This window comes from Cydia fagiglandana, chromosome 2, assembly GCF_963556715.1.
Source record: "Cydia fagiglandana chromosome 2, ilCydFagi1.1, whole genome shotgun sequence".
Classification (NCBI taxonomy): domain Eukaryota; kingdom Metazoa; phylum Arthropoda; class Insecta; order Lepidoptera; family Tortricidae; genus Cydia; species Cydia fagiglandana.
Genome location: NC_085933.1, coordinates 368751 through 396748, shown reverse-complemented (window position 1 = coordinate 396748; position 27998 = coordinate 368751). Strand labels below are relative to the sequence as shown.

Sequence of the window (27998 nt, the reverse complement as noted above, 5' to 3'; positions counted from 1 at the left end):
TTTCAGTTCCTCCTGAACTGGCGGTCGGTGAAGTCCGTGCTGAAGGGGCTGGCGTGGAAGCCGAAGTTGTTACTGTGGGTGGGCAGCTCCCGGTGGACTCCCTGCAAACACCAACATCTTACTATGTAGCCATCTAACTATTTCTTTTCAGTTTAAAACGATTGGCGGTTAGGAAGTCGTAGGAGGTGAGTATATGAGGCGGATCTCGCCAAAATATGTGTATAGTGCTATAAGGTCTCCTGCCTACTTACCACCGGTTCTCCGAAGCCTTGCTCCGAGCTGGTGTCGCCCGGCGGGAAGTAGTCGCTGCGGAACTGCGGCATTTCCTCGATGCCGATGAGGTCAGAGTCGCCCGACGCGTCGCTGAAATACAACAAATACTCTTTTACACACCAAATCTCATTCAATATTGAAGCTTAAACAAACTTTAATTTTTTTTAGGAGGCAACCGCGTAGACGAGGCCCCTGACCCCTGATGGTAAGCTATTACCGGGGATTCGCAACACCAGAGGGTTTGCAAGTGGGTTGCCGGCCATTAAGATTAGAGTACGCACGTTTTCTTGAAGGTTTGAAGGTCGCATCGGACCGGAAATACCGCAGGCGAGTTCATTCCAAAGAATAGCTGTGCGATGCAGGAAGTTCTCCATTCATCGTGTGTGTTTGTCTAACCAGAGTAAATGATGAAGTACCTGATGGCATCAAAGTCCGGGGCCTTGAAGGTTTCGTTCCAGATGGGGTTGGCGCCCTCCGTGGCGTACTTGTTGGTGCCGGGCGCCGCCAGCCCGGCGCGGTTCAGCCCCGAGTCCACGGAGCCGTACTTGGTCATCGACAGCGCCTCCAGCCGACGGTTTAGGCTGAAACACGTTTCAACCACGCTCAATCAGCTCATTGACGATAGAAGATGTGACCGAGGCCTCAGTGAATTCTAGTGGTCACTTATTCTTTCCTAGGTATATATATATAATATGACATTTGTTTCAGTTTGTTTCAGTTTACGCGTGAACATTATTGTTACCTATATGGTTTTATCAATAATCAATTAAATGACGTGCTGTTTGTATAGCAGTCAATGGCGTACTGTAGCTTGGGACTCACGTCCTCGTCCTGACGATGAAGGTCAGCAGCAGCAGCAGGCAGAGGAAGGCGAGCACGGCCGACAGCGCGGCGAGGACGTAGATGGTGATGAGGCTGGCGTCGGAGCTCTCCTCGGGGCTCAGGTCCGTGACGAAGTCCAGGAGCTGAAGCTCCTGCGTGCGCAGTGCCATCTGGATCGTGAACAGCAGCTGCGTGTCGGCGCGAATGCTGAAATATGTATGTCATTCAATCAATGGGTTAGATGTATTACAATGATTATTTCTTAGTACCACTTCCTAACGTTCGATTGGGTTCGGTATTGTTAAAGCACCGTATAAACTAGTGACAATCTCACGGATGAGATGCTCGCTCACATCCGTCTAGTCGGCGAGGGTCATGCCGCTGTTGGCTGTGTTCGGTTCGGCGTCCCCTGCTGGTCGACGTTGACGTTATGGAGGGGGACAGAGATGGAGATGTTGGACTTACTACTCGATCTCCTCGGCGGGCACGGGTATGTCGTCGCGGATGAGGTGCGCGCGCACGTCGGTCTGGTCGGCGAGCGCGACGCCGCTGTCGTCGGTGTTCGGCGTCACCTGGTCGATGTTGCACGTCATGTCGAACGCCGTCGAGAACGTCTCCGCGATCTGAAAACATGACGACGTTTGTGGTACCATCGCCCATACTGTTAACTGTACCTCGGCAGACCTTATGCCTTTTATAATAAGGACCACCGATTTACGTTAGGAGTGTTGCTGTTTGTACATAAACGATAAGCTTCGAGCAACACCGGCTTCCGACACGTCGGAAGGGAGGGGCCCAAGCGATATCTCGCCGTACAAATCTTTCTGCCATTTTTCGCGGGGGGAAAGGTGCACACAGTCGCATTTCTGACACACTTACATACAAAATCCAATCTGTAATGACGACACAAATACATAGAAAATGACACACGTCAAAGACAAATCTTGCAAACCTCGATCTCTTTTTGCGTACGGACGAGTGACTAGTGTCACAACACACACACAAACACATTTTCGTTGAAGTATGTCATTGTATTCTGAGAGATGAGAAGTCGGATTTGTCGCTCGACCGATCCGCAATTTGTACTGAGCGAGCAAAATCGATAAATCCAACAATTACTTGAGACTAAAATATAATAATTGTATTTAAATGTAATTTAACGTATGATATGTAAAAAAAAATTACATGTGAAATGTAACACTTTCTTGTTGTAAATTTGATGTCCCCGACCTCTTTTTATAAGAAAAAACCGAGCAAACAGGCATTTTTGTGCAGCAGTGTTCACGCGCGCGTCTGGACTCGGTCTAGTGAAAAATCCAAGTGCAACTAGTTTTATTACCCGCGCTAGATTATAAATTGACGCGCTAATCTTGTAACTCGGCAGAGGGGAAATAGTGCGAATGCCGCCTCCCTTCCGTGTTGCTCGAAGACGATAAGTAGATAAATAGACTAGGGTTATGCCTGAGAAAATAAAAATTATACCGTTGCTGAAGATAAAAAAATCCTTACATAATGTAAAAAAAATAATAAAAAGATAAAATACGATATAGCAGTGTACTCACGAAGTCTCTGTTGGCTTCGATCTCCTCGACCGTGTTAACGAATATGAAGGAGACGCGATTCCGGGACGAAATCAGGTACACCTTCACCTCCGCCCTGTCAGTCTCTCCGGCTAAACAAATAGAGGAGTTACTTAATAATAAATATCCAATACCTAACAATAGTGTTATTATCCCGATTAAAGATCTTGTAGTCATCACAAAACCATATTGCGTTTGCAGGGTTGCAGAGAAATATGGAGAAAGATTGGTGTAATAGCAAAAAAGGCATAAAGGAGTGATCGAATTCGTTAAAAGATGAATGCCACCGTCTGCCGGAGATATAATTATACAGGCGTCCACTCGGAAGGAGAAAAATTGTACGTATTGGAGAGCATTGGAGAGGATCAGTAATGAGGAAACAAGGAAGGATATATTCTCTACAGAAAAGAGGGATTTCATCAGGATTCATAGCTACGACGCCATGCATGTTGGCAGTCTGCTGGTTCAGCTAGCAGGCTTGTCATGCCTGTTGGGCATACTGAAGTATCTCACCAGGGTCTGTGGCCACGACATCGAACTCGAACATCCCGTGCATGTTGGCGGTGGGCTGGATCTGCAGCGTCAGCACGCCGGTCTGCTGGTTCAGCTGGAAGGCGAGCTCGCGCACCGTCTCCAGGCTGCCGTCCACCTGCATGCTGGCCGAGTCGATCTCGTACGTCAGAGGAGCGTTCTCAGAGTGGCTCGCCTGGGAAACCATTCATTCTTTAGTATACATTAAAGGAGCATGACAAAAATCTTAAGAAGTCAAACTATTAACAGTTCCGGCCCGAGCATAGGTTCCTTAGCTTAGTGCATTATCGAGCGGAGCCACGTTGTGCATGCGATAAGCGCGGGTTATCTAAACTCCTCGTAGCTGAAAGTGTTATAATCTGTTGAATTAGCTCTGATTCAATCAGTGATTCGCTTTGATTGTATCAGTGAAATATATCGTGACTACTTTGAAAAAAACTTGTATCTTGTTCTGTCAATAAAAATAAAAATGTGGTAATTACGTTTGGTATATATATGCATACAGAGTTACTGCGTTTTAACTTTGAGTAGCAGTGCGAGATACGTGATTTTTTTAAAAGTAGTAACGATATATCGTTATCGTCAAGAATTTACGCCATGAATTTGTTTAATACCTCTAAACGACAATACTCGCATAAGTTAAGAGCTTTGCTCAAGCATACGAAGACAATTAAAGCTTCTCATTTTTTAACGACAGTAGGTATTGCATGATATCAAAACTAAAGTTATTCAGTGCGTGTAAACACACCTGCAGTGTCAGCAGTTCCCTGCCGATGGTGTCGAGGGTTGAGATGCCGGCGGTGTAGAGCCTCCTCACGAAGATCGGCCGCGGGTTCGCTTCCCGAACCTGGAACAAATATTTCAGGTTATTATTGTGGTCTCTGAAAATCTCTTAGTGGCCATTGTAACTAAAAACACTATACTGGTTCGCCAAATAAGTTTCTAGACACATTTATCACGAAACATGTCGTAATAATATTTTTACATTTAATCAAATTGTGAAGACTAGTTTTTTCTTTGGTGCGTCGCGGTCATCTAGCGGTCAATGGCGTGATGTTGTGGATGATAAATGATAATGTTCACTTACATTGACGGTGACGGTGATCAGGGAGCCCTGGGTGGGCGTGGCGGTGGGCGAGTTGCTGGCGGCCACCACCAACTGGTGGGACGGGGCTACTTCTCGGTCTAGAGCTCGTACCACCGACAACACGTTCGTCGACGCGTCCAGCTCGAAATGACCTTCACTGTTGCCTTCTGAAAGGTTTTAATCATTTAGTTGTAATGGGCTGAGAATAAAAAGGACAAAATTGATAGTAAACGAACAAACTCTTACCAACTATCCTGTAGTAGATGGGGTAGCAGTCGTCTTCGCAGCGGTAGTTCTTCAAGTCCTCTGCCAGTGGAAGCTGCTGGGTTTCTACATTCACTACTTGTTCTGTGAAAATGCATTAGGTAGGTACGTTATTAACTATGAAATCGAGTCCATAAGAACGCTAATTTACGTTGCTTCAGTGTAAGTATTTTGAGCAGTGGTAAGGAAGATCCTTCAGAAATAATCAGCGTATCAGTTGCGAAAGTAGGATCAGCTAGCGAGGGTACGAAGACCACGTTCAGGATGGTGTCCGTAGCCCGTGGGCCAGGGTCCGTGCCGCGGTCCGTCGCTCTGGCCGTCACCTACGTGAATAAGTCATGTATGTAACTAAACACTGCTTACCCATGAACGCAACAGTGGCGGTATCAGTTGCGAAGGTAGGATCAGCTAGCGAGGGTACGAAGACCACGTTCAGGATGGTGTCCGTAGACTGAGGGCCGGGGTCCGTGCCGCGGTCCGTCGCTCTGATCGTTACCTGAATATAAGGAAAAATTCGTTCATGGACTCTCCCGTAGTGCAGCAGTAAAGCCAAGCAATACAGCAATCTATCGTAGTGGAAAGTCAGATGAATGTCAGATGCAGAGTGACAACATTCTTCTCTTACGGATTTGACTAATTCATAAATAGAAGGTGGTGAGATTTGATATTTGACAAGACGCGCAAAAATGGGCGAACCCCGCTGTAGCTTTATGACTGAGTTAGAATTGCCGAAGATATAGAAGATATTGACCCGTGATACTCTATGGATAATCAGGAGGAATACTAGCTATATAAGACTAGCAGACAAATGTGGTAGCCTCATTAGGGTGAAAGTTTTACGATTTATTCAAGGTTTCTTTCAAAGGTATTTATTACTATTTATTTTAATATTCATGACATACTTGGAACTCCCTGACGTCTTCATCGAAGGTGCGCGCCAACCTCAGGTCGCCTCTGTTATCTCCGAGATTATCGATCTCGAAATATTGTACGGCGTCGGCTGTTAAAGAAGCAAGTTGATAATTAAATAGTTAATAAGTAATAAGCACAACCCAAGTGGAGCAGCAACGGTTGAAACAAAAGTTCTGGTGGAGTAAGATGTTCGCCAAGCCTCGATAATCCTACAAGCCTACAGATCACAAACGCACATTTTCATCTTTCACAAAACACACACTGACTCTTTTTCTGCAGGTTTACTTTCTCCAAACGGGAAACGGCGGCGGGTTTCTATATATCTCCAGGGGCTAATATTTACTTAAAATGTTAAATGAAGTCATCTGAGGTAGGTTCTGATTTTAAAGTCGCGTATCATTTCAAGTGCTTCTAAGGACTGCAGATCACTACGAACCATTGTTTTACAATAGATAAAGTACTACCTAAGAAGCATATGTACAGTCGCCATCAGATATATTGGAGCGGCCAAGGTGTTCACAATATCTGAACAAGCTCTCTAACTCTTTGACAATAGAGGCGTGTTCAGATATTTGTGACCACCTTGGCCGCTCCGATATATCTGATGGCGACTGTACTACAGTATACTAGTATAATGAATGAATGAATGAAATGATTTATTTTCAGGCAACTATTGGCCCATAGATAAATACCTTAAAACTAGCATACATATTATTACAAAATATATCTTAAAACTAAAAACACAATTATGGTTGCGACGCAGTTCATATGGTTAGAGCTACGATTGTCTCACCGTTGGCCACCACGGAGAAATCCACCTCGCCGGCGTGGAGCCCGTCCTCGTCCGTCGCATGCAAGCTCTCCAGGAAAGTGTCCGCCACCGTCACCAGGGGGCCGTTGGCTGACCGCTCCTGTCAATAAGTATTTATATGCCATAGAAAGCTTTACCCTAAACAAAGGACGTTCCACATTATTCTTCCGTATAATTTTCCCGTTGAATCAACGCATTAGTTTCCAGTGGCGTAACTAATGTACCAACTCAGATATTTCAAAATTTTACATATATTTATTAGATACCTTTGAAAGCCGCACAGTAGTGCCGGTGAGAGGGAACACGAACTCAGGCGCATGGAAGTTGTAGGGCGCGATGGAGATCTGGTACCACTCGTAGGAGTCCAGCATCGGGTCGCCGTGGTCGTACGCCTAGAGAGGTTAGCACAATAACATTTAGTATTTTTGTGATCATGATAAAAAAAAATCTTATAGAGTGGTGGTGATAGGTGTACGTAACTTCTTTCACACAGACAGACAACGCACGATCTTAACTATTTTTTATAACTTTCTCTTCAAATGTTGTAAGCTCCACTATCAAAACGATTTTTTGAAATTCAGTTCTTAGGGAGGTGATAATTGGGTAGATAGTTTTTTACGACTTCTACACAGGTAAAGTCATGGGTGGGGTATCGTCTTGGGTCGTCCCATTCGTTTTTCGTCAAGTTCTTAAATTAGTCCTAATCTGCTTTCGTCACTCATTCTACAGACCTGTGAAAAAATATAGACTCAAACATATTTTTTACTGTTTCCAGTGTTTTACTCCACAAATGTCTCTAACATTTAACAAATGTATAACGTAAAATGGGCGCGATTGATTTGTGTGCACAGTTTTTTTCCATGCGACCTTGACGCCGGAGCGTCGCTCATTTGTCTCGAACGGGATGAATAGAACTGTGAAAATTTATAAACTCAGTCGCAAGCAAGACCTTTTAAATGCAAGACGTGTTTTGTGTATTGTTGTTTTCGGAAGCTAAAATCAAGACGTATAATTTAATATTATTGGTCTATCTGTCCAGTTTCTTTTTGTGATTTAATATGCCGCGTGGTGTGACATTGAGTTCAATCGAAAAACAACGAATTATTGACTTGAGAAGCTGCGGCAAAACACAAAGAGAAATAGCGGAAACTATTGGTAGATCTCAAAGTGTTGTAAAAAATTTTTTAAAGTTGGGAATCGAAAATTATGGCAAAAAGAAGCGTTCAGGACGTCCTTGTCGATTTTCCTCCACCGTAAAACGCGCCGTTTTAAGAGAATTATCGGCTACCGGGGCATCATCATCATCACTGGTGCACAGATATAATTTGAATTGTGATCCAAGCTTAGTAAGGAAGTGGGCAGCTGAATCGAAACACTTTAAATATCAAAAATGTCTTAGTAAACCAGTCTTGAAAATGCAACATAAAATGAATCGACTTAAGTTCGCAGAAAAATATGTAACAAAAGGTGACTTTTGGCAACATGTCATATTTAGTGATGAGAAAAAATTCAATCTTGATGGTCCCGATGGATGTAAGTATTATTGGCATGATTTGAGGTTTGAGAAAAAAATGATGTCTCGACGAGTTAAAGGAGGAGGTTCAGTCATGGTCTGGGCCGGTATATGTGCGCACCTAAAAACAGAATTAGCATATATTGATGGACGTATGAATGCTGTTCGTTATCAAGCAATGTTATATGATTACCTTCTACCCTTCATTACGCTGACTGAAGACGAAAACATAATTTTTCAACAGGACAATGCACCCACCCATGTAGCTGCAACTACAAAACAGTGGTTTCAGGATTTCGGTATACAGGTATTAGAATGGCCAGCACTTAGTCCAGACTTAAATCCGATGGAGAACGTCTGGGGGATATTAGCAAGGAAGGTGTATGATCAGGAAAAGCCAATAATAAAAAATGTTGACGAACTCAAACAAAGATTGCGATCAACATGGGCTGAAATTTCAACTAATACACTTAAAGAGTTGATTGATAGCATGCCTAAAAGATTAATAGAAGTTATAAAAAATAAGGGTACTTGGACGAAATATTGAATCAACAAGAAGTAAATTATAAGACTGAGTTTATAATTTTTCATAGTATAAATAACTGATATGGTAACTGTTTGACATTTTTATCTTTATTACATAAACAATAAAAACCAATAACTACATATTGACACTTTTATTTCAGTGAACTATTTACCTACGTTAACTATATTCAGAAATATCCAACTGGTTTTAAACGAAACCTTGAAATGAGTATGAGTCTATATTTTTTCACAGGTCTGTACATTGAAAGCCACCGACGATTGTGACGAATGTAGCATGAGTGACGAAAGCAGAATAGGACTAATTTAAGAAATTGACGAAAAACGAATGGGACGACCCAAGACGATACCATGGGTGGAGGTGGAAGCAAAATTTTTCATTATCTTAGAAATTTTAAGGTATTGGATGAGTCACGAGTAAAGAACCAGTCGGCACTCACCCGGATACGTATCTCGTAGGTGCCCCAGTACCCCCTCAAGTCCATGGCCGTCTCCAGCTCCCCGTGGAACTCCCACAGCTCCTCGTCGGGCACGGTGACGATGGTGAGCAGGTCGGGCACGTCGAGGTCGCGGTCCACGGCGCGGAGCCCCGCCACCTCGTACGCCACGCGCGAGTTGTTCGTGAACGGCTGGTCGCGGTCGTGCGCGTGGATGTCGGGAGATAAGCGCACACCCTGCACGTTTAAAGTTAGTTTGTAATATCGATTTAAATAAGCAGCAAATATTAATAGGTATAGGTGTCGTCATGTAGTCGTCCATTAGATATAAGCATTGTTGATGAATGTCCTTGGGATGATGAGCCAGATAAGCATTGCTGGCTCAACGCAAAGGAAACACCTCAAAGGTAGCTCATTCCATATCCTGCATTTCTAGAAAAAAATTACAAGTAAGGCACGCAGCACATACTTGAGCAAGTCCTATATCTCGTAAGTTCTTAAACCTACAAAAAGCTTTCACAAAGCGTAAGTTAACATAGTTGCGGACATCGAGTGAAATATTGAGATCCCTTTTTCCGACATCGGATCTCTATATCGGGTATTTACCATCAAGTAACATTAAGTGTAGTCATTTCCTTTTCTGCGGACCTCCAAAGGTATTTAATCGCATTCCCTGTGCATGAAAGGTTCAGACCTGAGTAAGGCCTTCTGAAATGGTCCAGCTGGTCTCGTCGGGTGAGGGGAGCTCCGGCGCGTTGTCGTTCACGTCCAGCAGGATCACCAGCACCTCGATGGCCACGGTGTTGCGGGAGCCCTCTGTAAACATCACCTCAAACATTACTATCTCTGTTATAGGTCATTTTCAGAAGTTATCGGCGACGATGGCTTACCTCCTTCGGAGAACAGGTTATCGATGAGATTGAGGAAAATCCTATGAGTGGGCTCGTCTCCGTCCCTGAAACCAAGTTATATGACATTAACACATGCCTGCTAAAAAACTGATGCCGACTATTTGTAGGTACTACTTAGTTAATGGATATAGTTGGGGAAAAAAAATACAGGCAATTCTTAATTTATGTAGTTATATACGATTACCTTCAAGTGCGGAATGTAGGAAATTCGCAACTAAAGATACCTATAAATAATATAATATAGGTAGGCACTATTAGCCAGTCTGACCTGTCCAAGACGGCGTCGGTGGTGAAGTCGACGTACACGCGCCCGGTGTCCTGCTCCACGGCGAAGAAGCGCCGCAGGTCCGGGTCGATCACGTAGTTGATCTGGTAGCGGACCGTGTGGTAAATCGCTGTACACAAAAAAAACAATTTTTAAGCACGTAGGTAACAAATGATAAGATTAATAAGTCATCAGATTTGACGCATTCACCGCTTGCTGCTGCTGTGAAAATGTGCCTGTCACGCGTGCATACGTATTGTGTGAGCAGTGCACCTCGCCGGCGTCCTCGTAGATCTCCACCTCCACCTGGAGCTGCTGGTAGTGCTGGATGTGTGAGCGGTGCAGGTGAGCTCACCCTCTCTGTCCTGGTCGGCGGCCACCAGCTGCACCACCTCGGAGCCCTCGCCGGCGTCCTCGTAGACCTCCACCTCGACCTGGAGCTGCTGGTAGTGCTGCATGTGTGAGCGGTGCAGGTGAGCTCACCCTCTCTGTCCTGGTCGGCGGCCACCAGCTGCACCACCTCGGAGCCCTCGCCGGCGTCCTCGTAGACCTCCACCTCGACCTAGAGCTGCTAAGTGCTGGATGTGTGAGCGGTGCAGGTGAGCTCACCCTCTCTGTCCTGGTCGGCGGCCACCAGCTGCACCACCTCGGAGCCCTCGCCGGCGTCCTCGAAGACCTCCACCTCGACCTGGAGCTGCTGGTAGTGCTGGATGTGTGAGCGGTGCAGGTGAGCTCACCCTCTCTGTCCTGGTCGGCGGCCACCAGCTGCACCACCTCGGAGCCCTCGCCGCCGTCCTCGTAGACCTCCACCTCGACCTAGAGCTGCTGGTAGTGCTGGATGTGTGAGCGGTGCAGGTGAGCTCACCCTCTCTGTCCTGGTCGGCGGCCACCAGCTGCACCACCTCGGAGCCCTCGCCGGCGTCCTCGTAGACCTCCACCTCGACCTAGAGCTGCTGGTAGTGCTGGATGTGTGAGCGGTGCAGGTGAGCTCACCCTCTCTGTCCTGGTCGGCGGCCACCAGATGCACCACCTCGGAGCCCTCGCCGGCGTCCTCGTAGATCTCCACCTCGACCTGGAGCTGCTGGTAGTGCTGCATGTGTGAGCGGTGCAGGTGAGCTCACCCTCTCTGTCCTGGTCGGCGGCCACCAGCTGCACCACCTCGGAGCCCTCGCCGGCGTCCTCGTAGATCTCCACCTCGACCTGGAGCTGCTGGTAGTACTGCATGTGTGAGCGGTGCAGGTGAGCTCACCCTCTCTGTCCTGGTCGGCGGCCACCAGCTGCACCACCTCGGAGCCCTCGCCGGCGTCCTCGTAGACCTCCACCTCGACCTGGAGCTGCTGGTAGTGCTACATGTGTGAGCGGTGCAGGTGAGCTCACCCTCTCTGTCCTGGTCGGCGGCCACCAGCTGCACCACCTCGGAGCCCTCGCCGGCGTCCTCGTAGATCTCCACCTCCACCTGGAACTGCGTGTAGTCCGGCTGCGGCTCCTTGTTGTTCGTGTCCGTGATGTAGATCGATATCTAGAGCGGTTTCAACATAATTAACAAATTAAAACTAATATGTTTGTTTTCACCACACCAGCTCGAAAACGCTTACTTTGCACTTCAAAACCTGATAGCAAAGTTGTATTTTATTTACATGTGAGGCAAAGTAAACAAATGCAAATTTTGAGTTTTTTTCTTATGTTTGCTGGTAGAATTGACTTTTAAATGATGATTTTAAAAGTCAATTCTACCAGCAATTCTTCTTAATAACATTCATTTGGATTTGATTTGGTTTGATTTTGTTTGATATTTTACATTTATAATATTTGCTTCGGGTTGGTGTGGTGAAAAATTTTGTGTTTCACTCGGGGGCAATTTTAGTTTAACCCTTGTGCTTTGAAACCCTCGCAACGCTCAAGATTCCTTTTTCAATTTCGGAATCTTTCGCTTGCTCGGGTATCAATATCAGCACGAGAGGTTAAACAACTACTTTGCCCCCTTGTAAAACAAATAACTATTTCTCCAATCATAGAGAGTAGGTATGGATTATTTCTTTTTGAACAGACCTAAATTAATGAAACATTAATTTGGACTAAAATGTTCAAATCCATAATCTGATTTACGATTTTAGAACCTTCCGTATATGAAACGTAAACCACAAATTCAGTTTTCAAACTCGCAAAACCCTACACCGGCCTAACCCTTTTATTGACAACTCTTACTTCTCCCGGCGTCTCCCAGAAGGTGGGGTCGTCCGGGCAGTCCTCGGGGTCCTCCTCGGTGCACCTGTCGCTGGCGGTCACGGTGTAGTACAGGTACTCGCGCGGCGGGAGGTCCGCATCGATGGCGTGGTTCAGCCCGACTGTTAGCTGGCCTGTGCGAAAATCTATGTTCACAAGGTCTTCCGGGGTGTCACGGATTGGTCTGAAACAGTTATGTAGAAGATTGTTTAGCGTTGTTGGCCTAGCGGTAATAAGACGAGTGGATTAAAGACTTTCACTTTCAGCACTCACTGGATGGAGTAGCGCACTTGGTTGTAGAGCGGGCCGTCGATGTCGGTGGCGAGCACGGAGCCGATGACGACGCCGCTGGTGGCGTTCTCGCGCACCAGGAAGCTCTGCTCCAGCGAACCCTCCGACCAGATCGGCCAGTTGTCGTTCATGTCCACGATTATGATCGTGAAGGTCACTGGGGAAGTTAAGTAATTAAATAACTGAGCAGTTAACAGTCTGTTAACACACTGAATATCTCACGCATATTCAACTAACTCTGCCTTTGCAAATTGGTACTAAGAGGTCAAGGGGGCGTCCAATATAAAGGTTTTTAGGGAATGCCGAGGCTGGGGAAAAGTGTAGGTTGGGTAGTGTTGAAAAAGTTGGAACGTTAATAATGGATCCGCACCCTTACGGAAGAAGAAAACATAATCTGATTCATTCAACAATACAGATTGGAGATAGGTAGGTATCTGAGGTTGTGGTTGAGGTTGTGGAGGCTGTGTTTTGAATGAAGTTGAATGTATGTCTCACTCTCGTCGGAGTCGTCCCCGATGTAGGTGTTCTGGTCGACGACGCGCACGGTAAGGTACAGCACCTCGAACTCCTCGAAGTCGATGGTGACGTTGTCGCGGATCTCCTTCACGAGGAGGTGGCCGTTCGCCGCGCCTGTGTTGTCTTCGTTGTGAACGGTGATGATCTCTACGCAGCTGTCAAACAGATTACTGTACGTGTGTGTATGTGCATATATTATAACAAATTAGTTGAACTTATCATGACATTGTCACCCCTGGGGTAATAAACCTTAAAATGGTCTATCTCTACAATATGTCCTGGTTACTTGTGAAACTCGATGGCAGGCGTCTCCCGACCCTGCTTGGTGGCGTAGGAGGTTTCCCAGTCGATCTCGAAGCGCAGGTAGGCCGTGGTGTCGGGGTCCGTGGCCGTGATCTCCGTGGTGATCACGTAGCCTTCCGGGACGTTCTCCTCCACATGGGGACTGCCGCGGGGCTAAAAATAAAATTATCACCAGAAAGAGATAGAACACTTTAGCACAAAATACAAGGACATCGCAAAGATCTGCTGCCCGGAGCTTCGTAATGATTAGGGCCGCCGCTGCGATTTAGTAGCCCAGCGACAAAACTATCACTCGCTCATGCCAACTTGTTGCTACCTAGTTTACCTATAGCACCTTTAAGAAAAGAGATCCACTGAGAAACTAAAAAAAATGACACCTGCGCGTGGCATTGATTGGATAGGAATAACTCACCAACCGAAGGCTCGGTGGCGTGTTGTTGATGTCCAGAATATTGATGGTCAGCATGTTGGTGGCCGTGTGGTAGGGGCCGTCGCCGAGGGTGTCCACTGCTCGTATCTAAAACCAGTAAAGTAGATAATAATTTATGTAATCTTATGTGCTTTTCGGCTAAGTATTTTGAATTTTAGATTTGCGACAAAGGATATCGATAGTTGATAGTCAATCCAGTAGGTAATAAAACATTACGAAGAATATGTGTGGAAATATTATATAAGTAAGTAAATCTCGGCATCTCAGTTAGTAAAAGAGTTTCAGGCTAGTATCCAGGAGGCCCAAGTTGGAATCTTGACTGCAGCACAATTTTTAAAATTTTCTTTACTTCCCAAACTAAGTATAAAAAAAAACAATGTAACATTTTTATTTTTGTTTTGTTTTTGTCCATTTTATGTAAACCTGTTTATGTGCAATAAAGTGACATACATACATACATACATACAGCTCCAATTAGTTGGTTAAGCCGGACCTGATTTTTAGATCAGCAGACTGCATGATAAAGTTGTTCTCAAACTAGGTGACAGGAACTGTCGCTGGACCTTATAGATGAGTTTGCAGTAAGAACAAGTAACGATGGTAGGTACCTGAATGTAGAACTCGTTCTGCCGGTGGTAGTCGAAGGCGTCGTCGATGGAGACGTTGATGGCGCCCGTCGCCTCGTCGATGCTCAGGAACTCCGCAGCGTTTCCCATCAGAGAGTGCCTGGAAACGAACCATTGTTTACTTTATCGTCAAAGACTCACTCAACTCTGTCCCCATGACCTGGATCATTAGTCCTGGCTGTCTCTACGAGTTCACTCTGTGAGACTACGTTTCGAAGATCGATTCCTCGTGGTTATACTTGATCAGGCCGATATACTTGGAGATTGAATATGCTTCCGACCGCACCCAGTTCATGGTTCCATGCCTATTACTACTTGCGTCACAGGACGGCACTTACTCAACTCTGTCCCCAATATCTCGGTCGTTGGCCCTGACGGTGGTGACATAGAAGCCCGCTCCGACTGTCTCCTCGAAGGTCACTGTGTGGGAATCTGCTTCGAAGATCGGCTCCTCGTCGTTCCAGTTGATCAGGTCGATGTAGACCGTGGCGACGCCTTGCAGCGACGAGTTCATCCTGTCAGTTGCTACGACCTGTCACAAAGAACGAATTATTAGTTCAATAGATCATTGACCTAAGCCGCCAAGATAACAATGTTTCATCGGAACGAAATAAAAAAAATATAACGAGAACGAAAAGTCACATGATGAATCATAATTTAAGTAGGTATCTACATCTACATACTTTTAATTCTCTGTTGGGAAATTTCAAAGAAAGAAAATATGTGAATTCTGGACTTTGGAGCAACTTACTTGAATCTCAATATGCTGGAACTCCGGGACCTCATAGTCCAGCATAGCGTGGTCGACGGTCCCCATGATGAAGGTCTGCTCCTGGTAGCCCACCTCGGGCGCCACGTAGAACGCCGACGCCACGTTCTCCGGGTGCACGCTCACCAGCCGCACGTCGTATTGGGCGTTTTCACCCTACAGAGCAAAGGTTACTGGATTAATAATATAAAAACAAAGGGGTGTCCAAGTTTACATACTGAAGCAAAAAAGCTTTACAATTCTCAAGACGAGGACCCGTTTCAAAAACCACAATCGACAGAACTATTAAACTTTCCATCTGCAACGGAACCTGAGACTGGTATCTGGAGTATTGCCTACGTGAAGAAGATGGTAACTGGTAACCTACAAACAATTTTGTCTTGGAGTAATTTACCAGATCCCGATCGTGGAAGCCAAACTGCTGGTCTCCAAAGTAAAGTGTGAGCGGCGTCTCCTCCGGGATGCTGAGGCGGTACTCCTCCTGCATCGGCTCCGGGAACTGGTCGTTGATGTCGTTGATGATGATCACCACGTTCGCTTCCGTTGCGAACGTCCTGCACAATTATAGGTATGTTACTGATCAATTCCACTTTACCTAGGTATACCTACATTCAGTCACTTTCAAATAGGTTCTGAAGTTTTTTTACAACGTACTTCAATTGAAAAGGCTCACAGAATAGGCCCCATCCCGGTGCGAAACTATTGCTGTACACCACTGCTGCATTGCTGTACATAACAGTAGTGGAAAACGTGTGTCATCACTGTCAATCACCTTTATAAAATAAGTGACGTAGTTGAAAGAATGCGCAACTAAAGCAACTTAGAGTCGTTGTTGCTCAGAGTTTAACTTCAGTCACTCATTTTATCGAGGAAATTGCCAAATTACATCGCTCATTGTCCGCTGCTGTAACGTTGCGAAACGATCAAGTGGAGTAGAAGTCCAGACAGCATGTTGTTTATAATTCACTTGTAGCAAACACCGACACCGCAGAGCTTACCTGTTATCATACTTGTAGGCGACCAGCGTGAGACGGAACACCTCGCGCTGCAGCGCGTCACGGTCGATGGGCGCCACGTGCAGGACGCCGCCGTCGCGCCCGCCCTCCAGCGTCGTTATTGAGAAGAAATCGTCTGCAACATATAGACCAGTCAAATCATACAAAAAAATGTTCTAAAAGAACAATGCGTGATGTAGTTCTATATTTTTTTGTATGTTGTTTGGAGTCCTTGGAGGAATGTGAAACTATGTTTTGCAAGCAAAAAAAAGTTGTGCTCCATGCGTAATTTGCAAAAAACTGCAAAAATTTCGGATTTTTTTCAGTTTTTGCACTTTTATTATAAAACTATGGATTTTTAGTATAAACTTGCTATGTAATGTTAAAAGAGCATTAAATTTGCAACAATTTAAGCCCATGTACAGTGCCGCAGGTTAAATAGTTCATGAGATATGGAACTTTAAAATAAGGGTATTTTTTTCCTTAGAACGAAATTTTTAGTTTTTCCTATATTTCAGGACAAATATGGGCACAACCGCTCATACTATAAGATATATTGCGATGAATAAAGTTGTAGCCAATTTAATTACCTTTCATTTAAGTCCAAGAAAGGGTCAGTAAGTTCTACAGTTCTCTAGTTATCGTAAAAAAATGAAATTGCTATAATAAGGAAGGCAACTAATGTATTGTTTAAGGCATTGTCAAAATGTCAAGCACTTAATTCATTCAGTAATGAAATCAAGATACAAACTGTAGTTTGGCTTGTTTTTCGGCTCCACTTTTTGGTCGTAGCCATTGATTGCAGTCCAGGATACCGATTCTTATTTAAGAATTAGTTCTTGTTTTGATACGACCTTGACGATAGTTCACGGTGATTGGCGTGGTGTTGACGAAACGCACCGGAATCACTGAAAGTCGTGTCAATAGATATCTAGCTGTCGCTTTTTGGCGCTCTTGAGTGTACTGTGAGTCGTGTTAATACAAGATCACGATAATATCCTAACCACAACAAATTGATACATCAGAATAAGCTACCATTACCCACTCTAGGTATACGTTTGTGTTATAATCCACGGGTTTTAACTAACAAGATCCTATTACTAGGAGTCTTAACTACATACATAGGTGTATAGATTGACAAACCAAATCGGGAATAGAAGAAGAACTAAACGAAACACGTAGTATGAACTAGTTTTTATTCAGTAAGGTATAGATAAGTGTGTGTTATCATGATGCATGATCTGCCAAGCCGGGCAGATTGCATACATTTATTACTTTCTAGCAATGAGACATTCTTTTGGCATAATTAGTTAATCATAAAAATAATTAAAAAAATAAAAATAATTGGACTAATTTGTCAATAGAAAATACGGCAAATACATATTGAAGTTTATGAGTTACAAATTGGATATATATCCATAGTCTATGCCAAATAATTTACAAAATTTTAGTTATAGGTACTTAAATATCCAATTTGTAACTCAAAAACTTCAATATGTATTTGCCGTATTTTCTATTGACAAATTAGTCCAATTATTTTTATTTTTAATTGGTCCAGACTATAAATACATTTATACAGTAATGACTGAAATAGGTATTTATAGTCACAACCCGTGGATTGACAACTCACTGAGCAGTAGCTCCACATATATTTAGCCTTAAGAGCCATTGGAAAAGAATTTTCAATAAATATTACGTGTAAATACGGTAAACCACTGAAGAAGTTATATATACTGTTAACTTGACAAGACTGAGTCACATACATGCCTATAGCACAAACTTACTTACTTAGCGTGGGTAATGGTAGCTGATTCTGATGTATCAATTTGTTTTGGTTAGGATTATATCGTGATCTTGTATTAACACGACTCACAGTACACTCAAGAGCGCCAAAAAGCGACAGCTAGATATCTATTGACACGACTTTCAGTGATTCCGGTGCGTTTTGTCAACACCACGCCAATCACCGTGAACTATCGTCAAGGTCGTATCAAAACAAGAACTAATTCTTAAATAAGAATCGGTATCCGGGACTACAATCAATGGCTACGACCAAAAAGTGGAGCCGAAAAACAAGCCAAACTACAGTTTGTATCTTGATTTCATTACTGAATGAATTAAGTGCTTAAGAGGGGAGTGCATATTAAAAATGGTTGATCTCTAACATCGCTCTGCTGCTATCGGAGAAGGCCGGTAAAAGCTAATCGTAGATGGCATTCTCGACGATGGTACTGCCTTTTGTACGCATTTTGACAATGCCTTAAACAATACATTAGTTGCCTTCCTTATTATAGCAATTTCATTTTTTTACGATAACTAGAGAACTGTAGAACTTACTGACCCTTTCTTGGACTTAAATGAAAGGTAATTAAATTGGCTACAATTTTATTCATCGCAATATATCTTATAGTATGAGCGGTTGTGCCCATATTTGTCCTGAAACATAGGAAAAACTAAAAATTTCATTCTTAGGAAAAAAATACCCTTTTTTTAAAGTTCCATATCTCATGAACTATTTAACATGCGGCGCTGTACATGGGCTTAATTTTTTCCAAATTTAATGTTCTTTTAACATTACATAGCAAGTTTTGACTAAAAACCCATAGTTTTATAATAAAAGTGCAAAAACTGAAAAAACTCCGAAATTTTTGCAGTTTTTTGCAAATTACGCAGGGAGCACAACTTTTTTTTGCTTGCAAAACATAGTCTCACATTCCTCCAAGGACTATAAACAATATACAAAAAATACAGAACTACATCACGCATTGTTTTTTTATTGTAAGATTTGACCGGTGTAATAATTGCCTTTAGTAAACTGAGCCCTGAGCATCCTAAAGGCAAACACACATACTGAGTGCGCCTTGTCCGCATATCACTCATACGCTCAAGCTTGGCTTCGTTACGGTATTATATTATGGGGTCATAGCAGTGACGTTCATGATCTCTTTATAGCCCAAAAAAAATGTGTCCGCATACTTACTAATATACAACAAATCGACAGTTGCAAGAAACATTTCACCAACCTCCAAATTCTGACTCTCCACTCTCTGTACATTCTAGAAATTTCAATTTTTGTCAGAAAGAATATAAAATTATTTGAATATTGTAAAAGCGCACGTAGAAATAATAAGCTCGTCCCTCCGGAACCAATTTTAGACATCTACAAAAAAGGCCCTTATTTCAGGGCCATCCAGATTTACAATAAACTGCCTAACAATATCAGAAACATAGAAAACTTAAATTCATTCACATCAAAATTAAAATTCGTATTAATAGAGAAGGCATACTATTCCGTCCAAGAGTTCATGGAAGATAACTTTCTTTTGTAACTACCAGGTACTAATACTAATCCCCTGTGTAAATAATAATGTAGTTAAGTAGGTACAACTATTTAATTGTAAGTAGAAAATGTTTTAATTTAATTTTAAATTAGGCATAGTCCTAATGCTTATAAACTACCTAGATGTAAGATTTTATTTGCAATGGCCTAACAGGGTGCCATGTGTTCTCACAACCTTTTACTGTAACAATAAAATGTACCATGGTTTCGCAATAAAGAATTCTATTCTATTCTATTCTAAACATATGTCATTGAAAAAGTTCTGTCGTGGCTAAATGGACATTTTCTATGAAGAGATTTCTTTGCATAAAATACAGAGATTTAATTTGTCGGTTAGTACTTCTAATTTGCTGCAATGTGGGCTTTTCAAATAGAAGCGGCGGCGGCGTAACGGTCGATGTTGGTACTTGCTCCCGTGCATACTTGCCTCCCTCCTCGGTGATGATGTCGTAGTAGATGGGCTTGTTGATGGCGGTGTCGCCGTCGATGGCGCGGACGGTGAACTCCTGGGCCGTTTTCTCGTCGAACTGCTGGACGGCGAACACCTCCACCCAGCGCGGCGGGCGGTGCTCCACGTTCTGGACCTGGACCATTATCGATGCCGACGATGCGGGGCCTATGTTTGGCACGGAATCCTGGAATTCAATGATGCGCTTCTTATAAAAGGTGTTTAGTGATAAGACCGCCTGTTATTGTACTCGCGTGCGATCTTGTACCTAAGTACCACGCTGTTATACAATTATACTGGGAATAAGTCAAGACTCAACTCAAAGTACCTAATCAATAACTCACCAGGGCATTGACTGTGAAGATGTGAAGCGCATTGGCCTCAAAGTCCAGCGGCTGCTGGATGCCGATCGTCATCGTCATGGTGAACCAGTCGCTGGAGTTGACGTGGCCCTCGATGTAGAAGATGTCCTCGTCCCCGCGGTCGCTCTCGATCTCGAAGGCCATCACGCTGGTGCTGATCTGCCCGTCAGGGTCGTGCACGTTGTACACGCACTCCGTCAAGCGGGCGTCGCCTAGTTCCTGTAATTACACAATTTTGAAAGATCGCTAACACAAAACTGGGATGGATCCAGCAACTGGGCGTACTGCTACTAAAATTATATTATACTCGTATATCATATTATATGAACGATTGTATTTTTGCCATACGAATAAATAAATAACACAAAACTGATTTCATAACACGCTGATGTCCTCATAGTTTACGCTCGATTCGTTGTGTACGTAATACGTATCGAACTCTGGAGGCCTGTGCGGTGAATGGCTCAAAACCGATAAGTTACCTATATTTATGTGCATGTGAAATCATGAAATGAAAAATTGACTTGTCACGTCACAGTTTTGTCTTAAGCGACCTTACGTACTTTCCTCCTTGTGATTAATTACAAAGCCTAATACGATACAATAAATTCCTGTTTTATTTAGTTAAATAACAATGCCCAAAGGCTACACAGAGACAAAGCCTCACATCGACTTGGCAGGCATCGAACGCCTCAATCCTTGGCGGCTTGTTGTCGATGTTGACGATGGTGAGCGCCACGCTGGCCACCAGGTCCTCGTCTTCCACGTGGATCTCGAACAAATAGTAGATCATGCCTTCCTCGAAGTCTTGGCTGTAACAATTTGCTCATTATTAACCTTATTAATTTTCCTACCCAGCTACCCATCCACACTCATAAACTGTGTAGGCATCAAGGTCTTTTAGTAGCTAACTGTAATCAATCTTCTAGCGCTAACCCAGGATTTTACTAAGACTTACTTAGGGGAGCCACTCGGCAACTTACTTAATCCAAGAATTGGCGCGGACACAGCTTTTACCCAAGATAGGTACCTACTGACATAACTAAGCCTCATAACTCATAAGTTCGAGTTACTAATAAGTGTCTTGGTATGAAAATATTGGGAATACCTTTGCGTGACGTAGATGTACCACTCCCCGACTTCATCCTGCCTGATGACGGCTCCGAGCAGGGCGTTGCGGCCCGACGTGAAGTGCATCACCGGTGTCTCAGTGCCTGCACAACAATACAACATTTATGTATACCGCAATACTAATCATTTTTTTTTCTAAATCAATAAAACACAAAACATGTAGAACCTCCATACCAAGTGACCCCATGTTCTCAATTGTACCTACTAATTCAATGCGGAGTATCATAAGATTATCAGAAACTGACTGCTTTAATAGTGCTGACAAGATATAAGTAAAATAAGTCAGTAATTTCAGGTACCTTGATAGTTCAGTTTTGCGATGGCGATTTCTCCTTCCACATCCTCGTCCATGAAGATGAGCTGGATGCCGGAGGTGGCCGACTGGGGGTAGTACTGGTCCATGCACAGGTCCAGCCGGTCCGGCGCTGGCAGCAGCGGCCGCGTCGCCCACTCCATGCCTGGAGGGTAGCTCATCCTTATTTTAACGCTTTTTGAGTTACGTCCTAAGGTCCTAACGGCTCGGCCACGCCATCGAGCGACTTTCGACGGCGGGAGCGATAACCATAGGTTGGAGCGTGACACAGCGATCGGACCTTTCGCTCTAACCTGTGGTTATCGCTCCCGCCGTCGCAAGTCGCTCGATGTCGTCGCCGAGCCGTAAAGCCTCCCTTGCGGACAGACGTATTGGGGAGGGGAATTTTATGCCTGATCCAGAATAATTTCTAGCAGTCACTACAAGCAATAGAAATCCTGTGATATAGTTCTGCTTTACTCGGTGGGCTGAAAACGGTGACATTCGATTAATAGATGGTGCGAAAACCTGCATGCGAGTTTAGTTACGTTGTCGTCTACTGAAGTAAAACTTGGTAAGAATCCTTTTTGAAAATGTTACTTGCAGTCTCATAACATAATGTCTACCTACTATGCGTAGCCCTTCCTTATAGTCCTTAATGAGACATTTAATGATCATGATTGTTACGGCTATTAACAGAGTTTACAGTAGGTATCAGTAATGTAAGCTTATGTTATCATTATATTCTATTAAAGTTATTATGTAGGTACCTAATTTACTACGTAAAAAATAATTTCACTCACCGTCGAAGTTAAAGGTAGGCCAGTCGCTAGGCCGCTCCGGCCGCGGTATGGCTTGCATGTAAGAGCAATCATGGCCTGAAACAAAAAAAAACACAGAATTTGACAAACGGACACACCTTAAGTAGTGGCGACATCTGTATATCCTTCCCACATCATTCCTTTGAAATTTGAATTTTTACTACCGCCATTTCACTCCTTGATTATTTTAAGTTAAATGTGAAGTCTGACCTGCGGTGTTAGCATCTTGTGCTGTGATGAGCGGAGCTGCAGCGAGCAGGGCCGCGGCAGTCAACAGGTTAACCGCCATCTTGCATCTTCTTCTTGCTGAAACAGAAGATGGCGAGGTGTTTGAAATGATCTGTAAATATGAGCACAACTTGAATAGGCACATGAGGGTGTAGCAAATGTGACAATGCCCTCGAAGAGTAAACATGTAGCAGAATGACAGATGCGAAAGAAAATTCACGTGATGATTTATAAACGTTATTTTTTCTGCTGCTGACTGTACCTACAACAACACTTAATAAGCCTTTACCTACTAATTACCTACCTAGTAAACTGAGTAAAACTGACGTATTTTGGCACTTTGGTTTTTAACCTAGGTTTACCTATGCATTCAGAAAGCGTCTTAATGAGTACTAATACTTACATTGAAAAGGTACTTATTCATGTCCTTCTGTCCGAATAAGGGCCAGTTGCACCAACCACATTTGACAGACTGATCACCGTCAGCCGGCGCGCCCCGGCGCTTTACTATGAAACTTTCCATACATAAAAATTTAGCGAACTCTTTAACGATACGAACAGTTTGGTGCAACCGACCCTAAGTCTTTGATTTTTTTTTATAACTTCTTATTCATTTTCACTGTCATGAATTTACGATAATAGGTATTATTGTAGTAAAATAGGACTTCATATTTATTTATGTCAACGTTTCGGACGTGTCAATACGCCCATGGTCTCCAAAACAGGCCCCCTAGCCAAGGTTACAATCGCTATCGCTTCGACAACGAAAAGCATTATGTATCTCTATCACTCTTCCCCATTAGTGTGACAGTGACAGTTGCGTTTCGATCGCTACGGAGCGTTAGCGATTGGCATCTTGGCTACGCGGCCAGCACAGCCGTTCTTCTGCCGTCTTAAGTAGTAAAAGTAATACTAAATGCTCATTATATTTAAATAATGTGGGCGACAGCCGACCCGCGGACCACAACCGACCATATTTATCTCATAGATGATCCTAAGTTTTAAATCCGATACTTAAGTTGTAATAGCTAACAATAAAGATCTTGATCACCGTAGGTAGCCTAAGATCTAGGTAGACTATGTATTATGCCTAAGTTGTAATGTTATTTGAGACCTAACTGAACCATTAATTTATAATAAGTATTAGAACCTATATATCTCTATCCCAGCCATAATAAGAATGAGTCCCAAATTTGCCTACATTCGATTTATATTTACGTGGTTGAGCCATGCCACGGCGTTCTGTAATTGGTCGAGAGTAGAGCGTAAGAGTGTGTGTGTAGATAGGTAAACAAATGGTATTTTCCCCAAAATAATTGGGGAAAAACTTTGGTACTCATACCTACTTCAGGCTTAGAACTGCGGCTAGAAGTACGTATGACAAACATTGTGGAAAATGGTAACGGTTATGATCTAGGTAAAATCTAGACGCACACTTCTCTCCTCGAACCGTAGGACAAGAAAATGTGCATAACAAAAGTCATTCTGGCAAACTTTGGCTCATTGAATTTAGACCTTGTAGCTAGACCGTAATCATACACTAGTTTAAACTATTACCAGCATATAGAACGTAATTAGACCTATCTAAAAACATATAGTTATATAGCCGAACGATTTAGCTTAAAGTAGGAAACCTAGATTTATACCAAATTGAAAGACAAAAACGCTGGCAAATACGTCTAAACTTGTGCATTTTTACCAAAGAATATAAGCCAATCACGATCGAGAGACCGAACGCGTTACTTGGTGCGACATAGTTCTAAGAATGTCGCGCGCCCGTAATTACCGTAAAGAGAGCCGCTCTTACTCGATCGACATTGGCTATAATTCAGTGCTCGAAATCATACAAATACGAGCGGACCCGGAAAATCGAGTTTAGTTACGATCCAGGACCCGAACGCGAACCCAAGTGACCTGACCCTAGGCCCTAAGCTAGAACCTAGACCAGTTGTGATCCGTTTAAACTCATATTTAAGTGAACCTTTTTAATTGTGAACCTTGCAATAAGAACTTTTTCATATCAGACACCTTTTATTTGAACTTTCTCTTACGATCCGAACCTGAGCGAGCTATCGTAGATGCTAACTGTAGGCGACCGTCACCTACAAATAAAGTACCGATGCACTCAAACTAATTGCATTTAACACACTGAGTAAATCTGAAGAATCTAAGTAAAAGTAGACCCCAGAGTTTAATAACGCTCATTAATAAAATGAACGCTATTTTCACCGCAAGGGCGCATATAATTACGAGTATGTGTATTAATTAATACTAATTATATTGACGGTTATCAGACTGAATACCTTTTGTGAGTGCGCCGACGGTGTGCGAGCGGGACAGCACCATGCACGTACCCCGCATAGGTACGTTATAAACGGGTGGTTATGGTTATGAATATTAGTAATGCTTCAGACACTAAATACGACTAAGTGAAATCGCTGGCCCAATATTACAGGGTTAGATGTTACATTTTCAAGATAGTTGAAATTCGACAATGTCACTATGACAATGTTCAAATTTCAGTTCGATAAAAGTGAAACATAGAACCCTGTAATATTGGGCCAGCGAAATGTCGTCATCGCACTCATAAATCCGGTTTTTAGGGTAAGTTAAGAAACTTAGTTAACTGAGTATTAGGCTAGTTACTTTCAAGAGAATTAGACAAAACAGAAAGCAAGCATAGGTGAATATATCATTAGGACAATAAGGTTTTCCCGGATTTTGTTGACGTTTTTAATTAGATCATTCATCCGAATGAGACTAATAGCTCAGGACCGGGACAAATGATGTACTCGAAGAGAGGTCTAGGTATACCCGGCAGTGGGCGAGAAAATTCGGGTACGATGATGATGAACTTAATGCACATGTTTACAGGAACTTGTACAAGTTACTAATGGTTTACTTACCTCTCATCCACAGCTGGTAATAACTTCACTATAACACCCTAGTGCCCTACCCCACCCTAGTTTAGCACCCTACAACGATATACACTATTTTTATTCTCCAATCAAAATGTTATTTTTTATAAAGCTCTAATTCAGCGTAATAAACTAGCACCAGAGAGTTACAGAATAAAAAATTAAACTCTTTAGACGAATAAAACAACGTTGCGAAACAGGAAACACTGTGCAAAGGCGATATTTTCATACTGATAGATAGGCATCTTAATGAAACTAATAACTATTTTGCGCGGTGACACTTAGTCTGATAAGATATGATATTGATAATATTATAATTATTGGGTACCGATTAAGAACCAACTATCGCTTTGTTCTCTCAAATTATGAATCTTATGAGGTTTTGATAGACTAAGTATAATGTGCTACTGACTAATGTACACTGAACTGGAGCCCTGTTTGACTTATCAAATTGTCGGGTCGTCCCTAATACGTACATAGTACCTACGTACATTATTGAAATTAAAACCGTAACGAACATACCAAATCAAAATTACAATAGAAGAAATAAACTTACGAAGTCTAAGGTCGTATTTGTACATAAACTTTTTCTTTTATCCCAACAAAAAAGTCACTTTTTTACATTTTACAGCACAGAACTTGGCACCCATATACCTTAGATATCAATTATTTTGTCGGCAAGTCAACAACGACACATATTCTATATACATATATTGAACTTGGCTCTCATTTCACATGTGTATGTTTTTGTTGGGATCGAGTTTAATCGGTACAATCAATACTTACATTAGTAGATAAGTAGGTAAGTGCTGAATACAAAACGAGGAATTTGTAAAGCTATCTTATCAGTCGACAATCGGAAGTATATGATCATTATACACTCGATAGGTACAGTCACCTGCAATAATATGTCACTATGTTAAATTCGATGTTACTTTGTTATGTGTTATATTAAATTCGAATATATATGTCACTCTTCGAAGGCCGCATAAATATGTGACGCGCTCTTATGGCTCTTCAAGTAAGATCGTGCCAAATATTTTTGCGGCTTTCGTTGTGTAACATAAGAGATAAGAGATAAGAGATCTTTATTTGCATACCATAGTACAGATGTTAAATACATGGACCCTGGAAAGGGTGTAGCAAAATTTTGGTGGTTAACAATTTAGTTAATTAGTTAACAATAGTTTTGGTTATTATTACAACTGACTTATACTTAGGTTCGATATTATAATACTTATACATTAACATTATCTAAATTGCACTTCTCTACAAAGTAATACTTATACATTTTCTAAATTGCACTTTTAAGTTTAACAGCCTCTTCTAATGAATACTTGAATCTTATTACCTATAAACAAGGTTTACTAACTACATTACGTTTTAAGTACTTATTACTTTTTGTATTAATATAAAATATATATGTTATAATATAATACAGTGAAACCTGGTTAATTGGCACCTGGGTAAATGGAAAACCTCAATAATTGCAACCAAAAGTCCGGTCCCGGTCCCTTGAGACCAAAAGGCCTCTATAATTGAAATTTTGGAACCTCTATAATTGCAATTTAGATTTTAGTGCTTTTCGTAATTTGCCTCTATAATTGACCACATCGCAACTTAAGACCTCTATAATTGACACTGTGCTAAAAAAATCCGTTATTTTTGCTCTTGTTTTTACCTCTATTATTGAAACGAGTCTTGCTTATTACCTCTGTAATTGAAATAATGTCGTTGTATACAGCAGAAACAATATTTTAATAGCAATGATCATTTTATTTATATCTCCATCCAGAATTTAATTTATTTATTGGGTATCTATCACAGCCTGTATTAGGTGAAATAGTTTTGATCAATAAAAAACAAAGTATGCTTTTTACATTCTAATAAAACTTTCTTCTACAATTCAAGGGAATTTTTTAAACCCAAATGATAAGAAAATAAAGTGGTAATTAATGTAGTGTAAAAGTGCAAGTACCTATAGACGGAAGCAATATATAGAATGTGAGCGTGTAAATCTACTTAAAATGGTTATTTGCACCTCCATAAAAGAAATTTGTTAGAACGCAACCTCTATTAATGAAAACCTCTATAATTGACACAACGATTTTTTGAACCTCGTTAATTGACACGACCTGCTTAAATGAAAAACCTGGTTAATTGACAAAAATTGCCCGGTCCCTTGAGATTGCAATTATCCAGGTTCCACTGTACAATTATATTTATATTATCTATCTGCACAAGTTACTATTTATTTATTACATAGTATCATCCTCCATAAATTCGGCTATTGAGTAGTAACATTTATCCATCAGCATAGTTTTAAGGCGGTTTATGAAATTGGAGTCTGTTTTTA

At 42.4% G+C, this 27998-nt stretch overlaps 1 protein-coding gene across 1 annotated transcript; it reads right to left on the bottom strand.

Annotated features, from left to right (window-relative positions):
- Positions 1-2: 2 nt before the first annotated feature.
- Positions 3-22798, bottom strand: LOC134672132 (protein dachsous-like). The gene is made up of 40 exons (XM_063530041.1): positions 22707-22798; positions 22479-22553; positions 21683-21841; positions 21361-21466; positions 20920-21064; positions 20235-20471; positions 19870-20077; positions 16106-16238; positions 15502-15661; positions 15090-15263; positions 14677-14870; positions 14317-14438; positions 13695-13795; positions 13266-13435; positions 12959-13134; positions 12446-12620; positions 12155-12356; positions 11199-11468; positions 10943-11167; positions 10687-10893; positions 10542-10655; positions 10305-10401; positions 9953-10079; positions 9664-9728; positions 9468-9589; positions 8777-9010; positions 6547-6672; positions 6263-6380; positions 5460-5557; positions 4921-5053; positions 4540-4641; positions 4294-4460; positions 3955-4053; positions 3189-3381; positions 2658-2767; positions 1561-1718; positions 1096-1302; positions 690-854; positions 252-363; positions 3-101 (listed from the first exon to the last, which is right to left on the bottom strand). The coding sequence occupies exons 1-40, from the start codon at positions 22783-22785 to the stop codon at positions 3-5; spliced, it is 5964 nt and encodes a 1987-aa protein (XP_063386111.1). The 5' UTR covers positions 22786-22798.
- Positions 22799-27998: the final 5200 nt, after the last annotated feature.

Bases quoted from the DNA above. Each gene is read 5' to 3' on its own strand.
- LOC134672132 (XM_063530041.1), bottom strand. From the start codon at position 22,785: ATGGCGGTTAACCTGTTGACTGCCGCGGCCCTGCTCGCTGCAGCTCCG. The intron at 9,011-9,467 runs GTCTGAACCTTT...TTAAACGTGCAG, and splicing joins TTTCAGAAGGCCTTACTCAG to GGTGTGCGCTTATCTCCCGA. The intron at 1,719-2,657 runs GTGAGTACACTG...TCATGTTTTCAG, and splicing joins TCGAAGCCAACAGAGACTTC to ATCGCGGAGACGTTCTCGAC.